Genomic DNA, 16375 nt, shown 5'->3' on the forward strand with positions numbered 1-16375 from the left:
TTTTAATCGCTGTATAACATATATGACGCATATTTTATCCAGTTGTAATACTTACTTGATCTTATGGATTAATTATAACCTTGTGTCAAATTAGGATTAAGAAAGTAAATGTTAAATGGGGTAATATTTTGCTTATATGCATAATCTTGTGGAGTGCAAATTCTTCTGGAAAAAGGTATAACTATGTGTGTGCTTTTTTCTTAAATATGGCTTTTAATACTTTTAAGTTGCAAGTGCAAGAAATATTTTTAACTTCTGTCAGATTCGTTTTCATGTTAAATTGTAACTGTGCATGGTTGTTGATAATTTAATCAAGCAATGTGCTTCATGATTGTTGCATGGAAGTTCAGATCACAAATAATCATTGCATAACAGTTGTAATTATGTGCTTATTATGACCATATTGTGTTGTTCTCTGTTTGTTTACTGTCATTATTGTAATTGTATATTATGATATTTTGCTATAGCATTATGTTTGCTTCTGCAATAAAATATATGCATTCATTCATTCATGATTGTTTCATTTAGTCTTTCACAGTTTATTCTTTTCCTAATCATAATCATCAAATCTTAGTGTACATTATCTCCTAAATAAGTAAGATTGCATGTAAAAGTAGGTCACTGTGATATGCAAAAAAAAGTTTTACTATATCAGGATTTGAATATAAACTTAATGAATGACAGATACTTGAAAAATTGAATTTTAACTCTAAGATATGCTGTAGATTGATTTATTTTTGTTGGAACCAATGTTTATGGATCAAGATACAAATATATAGCAGTGGTACTAGATTTTATGGCATTTAATGGATACATTTTGAGTTGAATATGTGGATGTTTATATGGTAACAAATTTTCGGTGTTCCTCAAAGCCATTTCTATCCATCTGATTATTGATGTTTTACATTATCAATTATTCCGCTACATTGACAACCACACTTAAGTAAACTGCTTCTTTTATTGTCCACATGTTTGGTCATCCAAATGTAGTGGTATTTGATTTTTTTTATCTGACAAACCTGTATACCATTTGGTAACCACTAAAGAGAACTCTACCAGCACTTAATATAGGAGACGTTGGTTCAGCGGCTCTTCATTATCAATAATTATAGCAGATTTAATTGCCACATATAAAAATGTTTTTAATGTAAAATTTAAATATGTTTATTGCAAACAAATAAAATATTGTCAAGGACTTTTCTATAAAAACATTTATCTTTAGTATAAAATTTATCTACTCTTATTTTTAAATGATTCTTTATACAAGTCAAACTATGGCTTCTTGACATGGCACATAAAACCGAATTAACCCCCAGTGTTTCTAATATTCCAAATAAGATTTAAGGTTTTACATCTTTTGAATTCTGTTAGCTTTTATATAACAAACATTGAAACATTCTATAGTTAAAGGTGAGAGTGTTGACTTTAACAAAAATCCTTTATTTACTATGTCCTTGTTAGCCACTGATTATTTGTGTGTGGTTTTCACTTTTAAACTGTTACAATTATTCAATATTTGGGTTTAAGATTTACCCCTCAATTGTTGATAATAAACACACATTAATTGGTTCTCTATAGAGGTATAGAAATTAACAAATAAGTCCATATTATATCAAATAGTTTGCTTATATCTTACTTCTAGTATAGGTTAAGTCAGTTATGTCCTAAGTCAGGAACCTCTTGGTCTGTGGTTGTCGTTTGTTGATGTGGTTCATTAGTGTTTCTCATTTCTCATTAGTTTTCCTGTTTGAATTGTTTTACACTAGACGTTATATCTTGCTGTTTGGTGTGAGCCAAGGATCTTTGTTGTATAGGTCATTCTTTGACCTATATTAATAGTTTACTTTTACAAATTGTGACTTGGATGGAGAGTTGTCTCATAAGTACTCATACCACATCTTCTTATATATACATGTAACTAGTTGTAAAGTAATTATTTAAGAACATGCATCTTTGTCTTAAATTATGCTGATCTGTACCTTGTAACCAATTGTAGAAAAACTGACAATCCAAATGATTCTTTAAAAAAGAGATGGTCTGTATGACAAACAAAAAAAACAAGAAAATTATTGCAATAAAGTGGAAATACACAGTTAAGCTATACACAATGATGTCTTGTACAAATTTTGGCCAAGTTAGACTCGGTCCATTACCTGCTTATAGTTAGACTCTGTCCATTACCAGCTTATAGTATGGTACTGGTTGTGCACCTTATATAATATTATGGAATTGTTTTATGAAGTTTGAAATATACCGTAATACAACTCATCATAAATAGAAAAGTATTATAACAAAAGTAGAGAGAATTAAATAATCAAAAAAGAATAAAATATGAATATACTGGTCTTATATTATTACTTTAATGTCTCTCAAAATTTAACTTCTTTGTTAAATTAAGCAACATTGAAATATTATTAGAACTTAATTAAAATGTTTCATATAAAAGCACACTTATCTTTCCTTTTACATTATGCTAAGAATATATTTTCAAACATACTCTTATTTTCAATAGTTTCTGCTAGTTATATTTCTCTTTACCCATTGATTCATTGTAGCCTGGTACCTGTTTTATAATTGATAAATAGAACATTTTGATGTTCAAGAGGTGATTATCATTTGGTTGGATATAAATATTTGGTCAGACTAAAAGCTTTTTGTCAGAGACTTCAAAGTGGAAATAAGTCATTGAAAATAAAATTAATTACAAAAACAACATAAGGAGTTATTCCCCCCTGTTTAATGAAAACTATCAGTTCGATTAATGATTAAAAGCAGTAAAAACTGTGAAATAACAGTTTGTAAATACCTGAATAAATGAATGAGAATTAGTAGGCCATTTAATTAGAAAGATAATGAAATAATATGATTACATTTTTGTCAATGACAGTTTGTAACTTAAAGTTTCAAAATTAAAACAAAACTTTTATCATATTTATTTCTAAGCCTACTGCCTTCTTTAGAATAGATTAAAACAACATTTGGAGGTTGTAGAGGCAATTATTTTATCAGACTTCAAAGTGGAAATAAGTAATTGAAAATAAAACTGATTGCAACAACAACAAAGGAGTTACCTCCTCCTGTTTAATGCAAACTATTAGCTTATTATTTTGATTAGAGATTAATAGTTGTAATAACTGTGATATAACAGTTTGTAAATACTAGGAAAATGAATGGGAATTAGAAGGCCAGTTAATTAGAAAGGTGATGAAAAATTACAATAACATTTTTGTCAATGACAGTTTGTTACCTGAAGTTTCACAAATAAAACAAAACTTTATTATTTTAATTTCTAAAGAAAAGCAGCTTAAGATGTTTTAATTGACTAAAGGCCTTCCAATCTCTTGACAGTAAATTGTTGTATAAATTAGCGTCTATTTCATGATAGGAACAAATTTCATGTTGACATTGTTGGAGATTTAAATCCACATTTTTTAACGGGGAAACATGGATTGAATTAAAACATATAATCTTCCGTTATCACCACCACCGAGAGGACAAAGTTTTAATGACAGCCCTCATTTTTCAATTCAGATTTGTTTATTGAGATGTGAAATATATTACAATATAACCGAAATGTAACAAAGTTGAATAAGTTGGAATAATAATCGAAAAAGAATTTTTAAAAGGATACTGTATTGATGGGTGGCAGAAATGTATTTGAGTAGAGTGAGGATTGAAAATAATCAACTGTACCATTGAAATAGGAGTTTTTCCAAAACATTTCCATTTTTGTGTAATTGTCAGTTACATTTTAGTTAGCAATTAGATGTTTTTTGTGACTATTGAAAATTGATGGAGTATAAAAATGCCTTTTAGAGATTGAATTACAATTTTAAGTTGTAACATTCTCAAAAAAGGCATTAGTTTGAGTAGTTTAAAATTAAGTGGACTTGATAATATATCTAATATGGACAACGGTCTAACTTATTCCACTGATGATGTGAAATGTATGGAATTATTACATCGTTATCTCAGGTAGATATAGATACATCTTTCTTATTTAAAGCAAAATCAAAATAATGCTTTGAAAATAGAACAACTTATCCTTTTCACAGTAAAGAAAAAATTGCAATATGCTACATGTTAATTTAAGTGAACAATTCAAGTATTTGGTAGCAACAGCCATATTTTAGTTTGGAGAATCACTGAAAAAATGTGAGAAGTCATAAGATTTTTTTTCAGTTTTCCCCCCTAAATAAATGTCACAGAGAGAAGAAAAAAATCATGTGCTATCTGCTCTTTCTGAATTTCTTGCAAGTTAATTATTATCTTGAAAAAGGATAGAAAAGATCAAGTTTTACAAGACCTAGTTATATAATTAGCTGTTTTAAGGAGGGTTTACTTATACTTAACCTTATTCTCTGTATTCATGATCATGCATTAATTAGAAATTGAACCTTCAAATTTGTCTGAATAAGAATACAGTTTTAAAATACATATTTTGTTTTGCTCAATCTTCAGACTTGTTTGACCTATTGACGTTATAGATTTTCTTCAACTTGTAGCTTTTTATGTCCCCTTGTTATCATCTGCCTCTTATTCATACCCTACCTAAATTAGGGGGGGGGGGCATTTTGTTTTCCGGTCTGTTAGTATGTCCCTCTGTCTTTTCTTCATGTATAAGGTTAAATTTTTGGTAAATTAGTGAAATTTTTTATCCTAAACTTGACGTTCATTGGACACAGAAATGTGTAGTATAAGTTTTGGATAAGGTATATGTAGTTTTCCCCAATGTATTGGTCAATACAACTGACCACATCTCCTAATTTTTATATTGTAACTTTTAAGATACAGATGTTCATTTTTTGTGTGAGCTTTTAAAAAAAAGGTGCCAAATAAGGTTAACAAGGATTCCATAGTTCACATTTACTTGTTTTATTAGTATAAAACATTTGCACCTTTTTAAAATTGCCAGATTACAATTTCCAAAACTTAAATTCATAAAAAAATCAACTGTAATTGCTTATTCAAAGATCCTTATTTATAAAGACATTTCATATCTCCCATCCCATAAATTTTATGCAATAATTATCCATTTACATAAAGTACAAGTAATAAAAGATTACATGCCTAAAGTTGCTTCTCAGGTCAAATTGACATGTAAATAAAACTTAAATATACACTTCACTCCTAATTCTTAAATTACTTATTGACACATGCAAAGTTTATTTATCATTTATTTAAACATGGTTCTATACTATTTATATATAGTTTAATGATATAATTTTCATTGAGGTTTTTCTGTCCTTTCAAATGGTCATGGTCACTGTAATTTAATCAAGGGTGTTAATGTAACTTTACCTTATTCTGAACAATTTACAAATATATATGAATTGTGTAAATATTTGATTTTGATACAAAAGATACAAAATTAGACCTGAAATCGACACTAGACATGTTTGGTATCCACCCTTAAAAGAAAAAAATATTCAAATGTTTTGACGGATTCATTCAAAATTTTAATACATGTTTAACTAAATGGAAAATTACAGATAATTGAATCAGTAATATGCATTAATAAAATATTTATTCAAAAGTATAAATATAAGTGCATATGCAGAATGTTAACATCAAGATTTTTCCCATACAAATACATTCTTTGTATGTAGAAACTCAATCTGTGACTTAGATTCTTATTTGTGGACATAGGCATGGTAAAAAAATTTGATTGTCCTAGTTTTGTTATGTGGGTTAATTGATGAAACCCATATTTAACCTAAATAGTTTAGGGTTTCATCTTCTGAACTTTTAAGAACATGACCAAATACATAAAGTATTGAATTTTTTACTGATATTTAATATTTATTGTTGTGTTAACGCTTAAAATTGTCTGTGTAAAATAATCATTCTTTTAAAAAAAAAAAAAAGATTTGGTTCTAAAACTTTAACACATTGTTATAAAGTTCAATAAAATTATTATTGAAAATAGGATTACTACTAATTTCACTAGTGCAATGTTGATGGTTCTAAAGATTTGATAAAGATCTTACCAAAAATGAATATTAAATTGCTCTTAAAAATATATGATATGATATAAAAATGTCTGGTTAAAAATGTGTACTGGCAGATGACATTTCACCCATGTCCCATGTCAGAATCATTTAAAGTTGTTTGATTTTACAAATTTTCACTTAATTCTTTCATGCATGTATGTTTTACTTTAAGTTGCATGTTACTATTTTATTTTTCACCAGTGATGTAGAGAAATCTTTAGACCCTTCAAAGGAACAGAAAAGACGACCAATGTCTGTAGAAAGTATAGATATCACCGCTGATGATGATGATGAGTCCGTTGATATGGATCATGTTGGAGATCCAGAAAGGTATGGCATATATTTTGGTTTCAATTTCATTATCTTTTCTAAATTATTTGATTTTTCAATTTATTTTTACACAATTTATTACATTGTTTATTTGGAAATAGTGTATTATAATTGACTGCATTAATACAGAAGAATGTGAAGCATCATGTTTTTCATGACTTTAACTTACATTCATTTAAGTTTTACCAGAGTGAATTTGTTTACATCATCTTGCCATTTAAAACAGCTCTTCATGAGTCCTGAATATGCATGAAATATTTGCCACTGGACACTAAACAACCTACAATCAGTAATGAAATATAAACAGGATTGACCAATTGTAAAAACACCAGTTGATATGTAAGTAAATTTGGTTGTGAAAACAGTCGAAAATTATCTGGCTACTGTAAGATCAAATTTAGTATTGTGACATCACTCTTTCCTGAGCACAGATAATCATGACGTCACTCTTTCCTGAGCACAGATAATCATGACGTCACAGAAAGTTGATGATGACGTCATCTATTGTTATTTTTGAATTTGAATTTATGCATGTTGTTTGAGTTGATTTTCCCGTAGTTTAACTATGGAAACTGTGTAAACAGAGTAATGGCAGCATAAAAACATGGATGAGGTTTGTTGATGAGAGTAATAACAGGGGGATAGACTGAAAACAGATGTTGTGGTTATGAATGAAATGGTGTTCATTTTTTTAAACAGCTAATAGCTTACTGTACACTATTTTAATGATATCATTTATTTGTTCATTTCTTTAGGGTAAGGGTTCATATATTGTTATGGTTAGGTGACAGTATGCTCAAGATTAGGGTTAGGTTAGGTACTAATGGGTTCATATCATTGAAACACATGTTTTGTTCTTATTTTCTATATATTCAAAAAGATTGTAGAGCAATCACTTGTATTGCGTTGTGTGTGAAAAGTTTTGATGCATTTTTCATTCAAAAATTTGTAAATCCTGACATCATGACATGCCAAGAAAGTCTATTGAAGTTAATACTCTCTTCTGCTATGCTATCATGAACAAGTTCTCTCATTTTAGTGCTCCTATATCCCATCTCATTTTAATAATAGGCATTTCCTGATCCATTTGTTAATAAAATGCAAAATAGTTTTGCAAAAGAAGCTCTATATTTCTTTATGGGAAAACTATCTGATCAGAAATGTATGGATATAAGTTGTATCATTCAGTTGCAGAGTACTGTACCGGGTACATAATTAAATAAGAGTGAGTGAAGAATGTGCTCTTTCAACTATCTATACCTTTTTAATCTGATATCCTTCGATATGTTCGTCCATTTGTCTGTCCCACTTCAGGTTAATGTTTTTGGGGGAGGTAGTTATTGATGTAGTTGAAGTCCAATCAACTTGAAACTTAGTACACATGTTCCCTATAATATGATCTTTCTATTTTTAATGCCAAATTAGAGATTTTACTCCATTTACACTGTCCACTGAACATAGAAAATGATGGGGCATCTGTGTACTATGGACACGTTCTTGTTTTTCTTCAATTTTTACTAAGATTCTAGGATATAGATTTCTTATTGAATTGTTATGGCTGACTATATGGTATAGGTCTTTCTCATTGTTGGAGGCTGTACAGGAAGTACACCACTAATTCATGGTCCCATTGCTTTCTATGTTAAATTCCTCCGTTTCAAGCTGGCACACCTCTTTTCTTTTAAATAAAGTGGCAATCATTGCATTTCAAAGCAACACCTTATGGTGTCTTGTACTGAAAAAATCAACATACCTTTAATGGCATATAAGAAAGAACTGGTTCTCGGAACTTCAGATGTACCAAAACATGTACTTCAGATCTGACAAACAGAGACAAAATCTCTTTTTAAAATTTGGTGCAGTTTTTTTAATATTCAAAATTAAAAGTCCAAAAGTGTTCTACAATGATCATTAGTCCTTTAGCTTTCATTTGATACCAAAAATACCTAAATATTCTTCATATTTTGAAAGTTACACTCATGTGTAGGAACTAATTTATGTTAAATATGTACCGGTACTACTTTCTGGTATGTGCTTTCTGGCCAGGCCTGAATTAGTGGTGTTACACCTACAATGGCCTATTATTGCTTACACCTACTTCATTTTTACTCTGTTGATTGAATTTCTTACTTTTCAGGCAGGATATGGGATCATATCTGCGGACTCTCCCATCCAGTTACAGTGCTTACAAATATAATGGTATTTTTGATGATGACCTTATCTCCTTGACCTCCACAGAAGTTGATGACAGTATGGCTTACCCATCAAACACTCCGTATGGGAAAGACATACTCGCAAATATGAATCTCAGTGGTAATTCTTATTAGAATATATAACATATTTAATAACTTTGTTAAGCTAGTTTGATATGCAGTTGTGGTCATATCAACTTTAAACTTTATTCACATTTCAATTATGATTGAAACTTTTAAAATTGTATGCCTAATTACTGTTTTGATATGTAAGTGATGCATAGTGTCCAATGAACAAAGATTCTTGTGTTAAGTTGAAAACCAAAGAATGCAATAATATTTGGTGATAATTCAAATCTTATTTGTATAAAGCACTTTTTAGGTTGATTTAAAACAATTTTAGTTCTTGTATGCATTTTAAATTAAAAGTTTTTAAATTATTTTAAATGTAAGAAAAATGGAAACATAAAAAAAAATCTTTGCATTAAAATAATGTATTGATTTAATTTTTTCCATGTTCTTTAAATATGTTTTATATTTGAATTAAAATACAAAATATATGTATGTGTATTTTGCAGTGTACATATTTTACATGTAAAAGTAAATGCTTCTTATGTGAAACATTTTTGTGTTTGTTAGCACAGTGAAAAATGTTAAACTCCATAGTTTGTAGAAGTAATCCTTCTTTTGTTTATTGCAGACCCAGGAACAGTGCTGAAACTTCAGGACCATATGCATGAACAGAATAAACGACTTGATCATGAAAGGAATGCACGAATAACAACAGAGAACAAATATAAATCTTTATTAAAAGAGAAAAATGTACTTCAAAAGTGAGTAATTAGGTGAACAAAACTGATACTTTTCACCTAAAAAAGGTCCCGATATCACCATGTTAGGTATAACTGTTAAGAAAAAGAGGGAAGGGTTACCTCAATAAAACAGTTTTTCACCAACCCAACCTCTCCCCATGTCAGGAAATTTTCAGTGTTCCAAAATGTGGTGAAATTTTCCCAAAATTTCAAATATTTGCTGGAGACATGAAAATTGCTTTTCAAAGAATTTTTCAGACAAAATGTGATCAATCATTTTACAGATTCTTATGATTTATTCTGACCAATTTTATTTTTTTGAGAGCTTTTTATATAGTTTAAACACTATAATCTATTGTTTATGAGGAATGTTGGAGATCTGGATATTGCTTTCTTTTATTCATAGCACAAAGTATAAAAAAGAAGACTTTTAGGCAGAATGACTTGAGTCTTATAAGAGAATACAGAATGCAAAGTCTTTTTGAAAGGGATACTTCTGTATCCCCCTCTTAAAATAAAACAACAAACAAACAAAAACAGAAATATTCTGTTAATTTTTATTAAAAAAAAAGGATTTTTTTCAAATTAAATTATTTTGTCTTGTAGGAAATCTGATGGCCTCAATCAACAGAGAGCCAACTTGGAACAGGAAAAGCTGGATTTGGAAACCAGAATCAGGAACTTAGATTATAAGCTCAGTGAAGAATCAGAAATGAGGAAAAATGCTGAGACGTTGCTGTCAAAAACAAAAGAACAGCTCAACAAAAAAGAGGAACAGTATACTTGGTCAGTTTATTCAAATTTAGATAAAAATAGAAAAAGAAAGAATGTTTAGATTTTCGATTTGCTGGGTTTTTTTCTGGATAAGGAAACTTATGTTACACACATTGCAAAGGTAGTCAACAACTTAGACAAAATAAATCTATTTGTCTTTTGTTACCTTTAAGAATGACAAAACATTCTTTTGTAAAGTTCTATATTCTATTTTATAAGTTACCAGTAATATTCCACTTTTACTAAGTCATAATATAAAAATATTGTGAACTCTGGACATTGAACAATTATCTCAATGCTAAAAGGCTAAAAAGCTGTTGCCCAGTAACATTGTAAAATATAGAATAATATCTATAGTATTTTGCATAATAAACCTATATATTTTATAGTGAGATTGAAGCCAAACAAGCAGCTGAATTACAGATGAGAAATTTACAAATGGAGCTCAGATCTGCCAACAATTCAATTAAACAGGTCAGTTGCCTCCCTTTTGAGTTTGACTGTCCCTCTGGTAACTTTCGCCCCTCTTTTATTTCAATACGCAATAGAACTTCAAAATATTTTGATAGAAAATAAAACAAATAGATTGAGTAAATTCGGATGAATAAATTCATTCTGATACTGTTAATTCTTCTACCTACATTTCTATATATTATCAATAGAATTTAAAATTACTTTAATCTTTTTAAGTATGGTAATAGATATTGACAATCTTGTAGATTACTGAGAAAAAGAAAAAGGTGGTAATTTTTAGAAAAGTTTCTCCAAGCATGCATCAAAACCTCATATTTCAAATAAAATATTGACAATTTCATCTTCATTAAAAAAAAATGATAAAATTTATTTTTGCTTGTGTTGTGAATTTTTGAGTGTTTAACCTATATAGATGGAGATATAATGTCTAAATTATGGGACTGTTTGTTGGTTTCTAATCTGTGTGTTTAAACATTGATCTAAAGACTAATTTCCCAGACAGTTGTTTTTCCAAAATATTAGTTCCATGTTACAAATTATCCACCCTCTCAAACATTTGTCAAATGATTTTCCACATTTTACTTTCTATTGACAACTTTATAAATGCAATATTGAAAATCTTTTAATTACAAATTTGCTGTTTATTTTTTTCTTATAATAAATATTCTTCGAGAAATGTTTTTGATACTACATGTATTAAGTTGGTAAATAATTTTATTAATTTGATACTTACTAATAACAGAAGATAATTGTATTGAATTGCAAAAAAAAAAATGATAATTTGCCAAGCATTCTCTGGAATCAAAAGAATATAGTTTTGAAAATATATTGTGCACATTGCAAGCCCTTTTTTATTTAAATGAAAGTATTGTGCTATAACTTTGACTTTTAGATCTTATAAAAATATGCCAATGAGAGAACTCTCCACTACCATAAGTGACCTCTGACTTTGAAACTCAAAAAGGGCTCCATATCAGGGTCTTTGAATGCAATAAAACTCACCGACGTGTGGTATTTTTCGATGCATCCTGAAGTTTTCTGATTGTCTGATAAAAGTAAATGAAAAAATGTGTTTTATTTTGATAACTTATATGCAGATATTGCTTTAAAAAAAAGTAACAACAAATAATTTATTTATAATAAAAAGTTTTCTGTATGTTTGCTTACCATTTAAATTTGAAACATATGATGAAGCTTCAAAAAGAATTGACATTGAATCTTTTTTCATATCTTAGAATTCCAATCATATGTTTAATTATTGTTGTTAGCTTGAAGAAGAGAAAGATGAGTACCAGCAGCAAGTTCAACATGAGAAGAATGCACGACAAATGCAGGAACAGATTAATGAGGAACAACACCGACTTCATGAACAGTTAACGTTCAAACAGGCAGAAATTGCTTCTAAACAGGTTAGCATAAGCCATTTATAAACCTATATATATTATCTTTTTAAAACAAACATTTATCTATTAGGCCTATAATGGAAATATTATGATAGCAACAACTTTAAAATACACTTACCGTATTTATAAATTAGCTTTTCTTTCTTCTGATATCTCTTTTAAATAGTATATATAACTTTTATAATTGCTTTTTATGTGCCAAAATTGTAATACATGTGGAAAAAAACCTTCTTGAATATTTTTTAAATTAACAAAATATGATATTTGTAGGAAAGTGTACCGGTAAGCTTATGCACTTTTGTAGTTTGACATCTAACTAAGTCAGTGTGTAAAGAAATTAGTAGAGACCTGTATTGCCATATTAGTTGTTGTAGTTTTCTGAACATACTAATATCTCCAACCAAAATAGTTTTGAGATGAATAGAATCTGTCTATGATGTGGCTAGTTGATAACTTTTAAGAATCTGTCTATGATGTGACTAGTTGATAACTTTTAAGAATCTGTCTATGATGTGGCTAGTTGATAACTTTTAAGAATCTGTCTATGATGTGACTAGTTGATAACTTTTAAGAATCTGTCTATGATTTGGCTAGTTGATAACTTTTGAGAACTGTCTATGATGTGGCTAGTTGATAATTTTTGGATGCTGTTTAAAATGTTGATGATGATTGGTGTTATTGTTTCCGACTTCTGGGGGAGGGGTGTTGCATGAAAGTTTTAAAATATCTGTCTGAAAGGTCAAGGTCATAAAGTTTGTTTTAATATATATCCACATGACAAAATATTTAAAGTTGAATGAGAACTTTTAAAATCCTTTAAGCTTGGTATAATTGTTGGTCATTACCAGATGGTTTGTATTAAATAAGGTTAAGTAGACTGTCAACTTTGTTATGGTCACACACATAATAAAGTATGAAATGTACAAAGTCCTTTCCCAACTAAGAACTTTTGAATGTCTGAATAGTAATAGTAATAATGATAATTGATTATATTGTTTCCCACCATAGTGAGTGTTGTGAATAAGGTTGGAATACAATGCAAGGTCAAGATCTTGTACTAAATTCAACTTTACGTCTCCATATTCAAATATGTTGTCACCTCTTAACTCTTGTATGCCTTGGAAAATATTGAAGATGCTGGATGATATTGTCACCCATCTCCATGGAGTTTTGCTAGAAATGTTGAAATGTGTGTTTATAAGTTCAAGGTCAATACTTTGTATGTTCCAATAGATGAATACAAGGGGCCAGGGAAGGGGTGTCATTTTGTGAGCTTTGCTTGCTTTTTTTTCCATTCATAAGACTTAATCATGCTAATAATAACATCCATAGAATAAGATTTGAAATTAATTTGTCTGAGTGGACATAATACTCATATCCTAACTTTCTAAAACACACTTGAGCTGTTGTGTGATCATTTGCTTTTGTAATTTCTTTTGCCATCTTTCATCATCAATTCTTTTTTGCCATGCTGTCATTAACATCCCTTCTTAATACTGCTATTAGAATAACATTTGAGCAGGTAGAAAAATGTGTATATGGAAAAATTAACTTGCTGAAGAGAAAACTTTTAATTCAAAGAATGACATATGCTACTCATGAAATTGAAGTATTAGTCATATCAGGAAAATAATTATTAAATTTGAGTTGATACCAGCAGAATGGAAAATCAGTGAATCTATTGTTTGTACTTCCAAAATAATTTAATACTATTTTCAATTTGACCAAGAATAAAATTCTCAAAATTGTACATTATTTATTATATGACTGTGACATATCTTTTAATGAATAATGATTTACTGAAAAAACTTAATGTTGTATTTGCTAAAAAAGTAGTTGTAAATATAAGGAATATAGGTAATATGCTAGGTAAAAAAATAGTAACAGGTTTTAATCATATCTTTTGATGTTTTCCAGTTTGATGCTGAAAATCAGTTGGAGGTTGCTGATGAAGACAGAAAACATGCCCATGACTCTCTGAGTATACTCAGGGCTGAACTCACTGCTCTTAAGGTATTTAAGATAATTATGATTGATACTAATGGTACAAATGTAATGACATGAATTGTTTCAATTCTGACTCTGTGATACTGTAAATTGAGGAATTATTGTGTGCATTTTTATTGACATTTGAAAAAAAGGATAACATGAGTGAAAGATTATTGTGATTTCATGGAAATCTGCATACAGATATAAGAATCATATATCAAAAATGTGAGTTCTTATAATTGCAATATTTACCCAGTTGCATTATTAACATTAATCAAGATCTCTTAATAATTTCTAAATTTACTTGAATGTATGAACAGATTTTTTTTTTAATTGCATTATTAAAATGGAAAAACTATAACATGTTTAAATCTTCATAGTTAACTAAGCATATTAGAATATTTTATGTATCCTATTAAAGTGAAACTGAAATTTGGTTTGCAGAAGTGAAATAGTATCTGAATTTTTTTCCCAGTTGATCTAAAATAATATTGATAGAATATTTATTTGTAGACTGAGTTAGAGAAGGAAAGAAAGAGACGACGTGATGAAGCCTCTATGATGTCTGGTGAAAGTGAGGAGCTTCAGGGTAGAATTGAGGATTTAAAGAATGAAAATAAGATGACAGAAGATGCTCTGACCAAGGCCACAATGGCACATAGTTTACAAGTCAGTAATCTGAACACAGAAATTACCATCATCAATTCTCAATATGAGAAAGAAAGAGCATCTAAAGAAAAAGTGGATGCTGAGGTAGGTCTTACATACCATGAGTACATACTAACAGTCAATGGTACTTTGGATACAGAAAATTAAGATGTTTAGATGCATACCTGCCAACTTTTGAAAATGCCCATGGGGGTTTTAGCGCGCGACAACAATTTCAAAGGTTACAATTCTTTGCGACGACTTCTTTGCGCGTGCTGTTTTGTAGTCTAGAAAAAGTGTCATATTTGTAAGATGAGCTTACATGCCTTTTTCTTAAGTTTATTTGCATGATTCTAGTTATTATATCAGCAGAAAATATGAAGATGTAGCTGTAACTGTAGGACCAGGAATTATTTTCATGTGTAAGGATACTAAATAGTTGTTAATTTTTCCAATTTAAAATTATACACAAAGAAGGACCTTTATCAGGTTGGGAACAACACCTAGGGATCCCCCCTCAATTTTTGGACATTAAAAACCACTTTTTAAGTACAAATGAGCACACATTTATATTATTTAAAGAAACTTTTCCCAAAGAACTATATATCTTATGATCTATCTGGTATTATATGGTCAACACATGTCCAAGAATTTTGATATGTTCTTGGCCTTATATCTTCTTTATTATTCAAAATAATAGGACTCTTCATTTAGAAAAGCTGTTCCTAATATAATGTAAGAATTTCCCATTTTTAAGTTAATAAATCTACATTTTTCTATTTTATTTTTTACAAGAGTGACCCCTTGACTAAGGGAAGTTCCTCATTTAAGGGGTTCCTCATGTTGATGTGGGTGGGGGTCCATGTGAAAAATAATGAATAGTACATAATACTTTAAATGATTGTATACATAAATAAAATTATGTTACAGCAAGTGTACATGTAATGTCAATAAATTAGTGAATAAACTACTATTTATTATATTCATGATAGTACTGCATCATTGAAGTTTGTCAATCAGCCATGCTTTTATTCTTATTCTGTGTAAGAACCTCCTTGCAGTTGAAAAATCATTTGCCATGTTCACGTTTTTACAATTCTGACCAACAAACAGAGGAATAGGCCACAGACCACAATTAATTCCTCTATTAGTTCTTTATAACTTTTTGTCTCATTAAAAAAATTGAACCTAATCTTTTTGTCAAATTTTTTGTGTGTGTAATGTATAGTACTAGTCCAAAAACATATCCAAAATTCAGAAAGATTGCTCTGATGTAACTTACAAATTTAGCCAATACACATCCATACCCCTATGGACAAGTCAAGAGATGTTCCGAAAACTGAAAATATTGCCTTTTTGCACTTGACCTAATCACTCTTTCCATATTAAAATCAGTTAAAATACCTTCAACAAAAAGTTATTTCACCTCTCTTCTTTCATTTCCACCCCATAAAAACTAACAAATGAATGAAAAAGGCAAAGAAAAAAAATAAAGAAAAAATACACTATAATTAAGGGGAACTATATTCGTGAACAACAAAAAGCGGGGTCATTAATTGTGGTCTTGGGCCAATACAACACAAGTTCAATATCTAGCATGTTAAAATAATCTTGAGAGAAAACTCTTTTGATTGGCTGATTAATTTGATCATGAGAAACACACAATTTGATTGGCTGAACACGATTTTCCTCTATTGGACACAGTTCAAAATCGGGAACAACTAAGATGTTTTGATCATTGTCGTGTCTTCTTAATGTTT

The 16375-nt window shown here is 29.3% G+C and overlaps 1 protein-coding gene across 18 annotated transcripts in view; it reads left to right on the forward strand.

The window, feature by feature from the left end:
- The window catches only part of LOC134716418 (ankyrin repeat domain-containing protein 26-like), a 69298-nt gene that overhangs the window by 34711 nt on the left and 18212 nt on the right, over positions 1–16375 (forward strand). For all 18 annotated transcript variants that reach the window (XM_063579417.1, XM_063579430.1, XM_063579493.1 and 15 more), the window contains 8 exons: positions 6195–6323; positions 8461–8636; positions 9216–9348; positions 9934–10113; positions 10491–10575; positions 11844–11984; positions 13896–13991; positions 14481–14720. In XM_063579417.1, coding sequence (XP_063435487.1) covers positions 6195–6323; positions 8461–8636; positions 9216–9348; positions 9934–10113; positions 10491–10575; positions 11844–11984; positions 13896–13991; positions 14481–14720 — 1180 coding nt within the window. The remainder of the gene's footprint in view (positions 1–6194; positions 6324–8460; positions 8637–9215; positions 9349–9933; positions 10114–10490; positions 10576–11843; positions 11985–13895; positions 13992–14480; positions 14721–16375) is intronic.

The sequence above is a fragment of the Mytilus trossulus genome, chromosome 1 (genome assembly GCF_036588685.1).
Source record: "Mytilus trossulus isolate FHL-02 chromosome 1, PNRI_Mtr1.1.1.hap1, whole genome shotgun sequence".
NCBI classification, from domain to species: Eukaryota; Metazoa; Mollusca; class Bivalvia; order Mytilida; family Mytilidae; genus Mytilus; species Mytilus trossulus.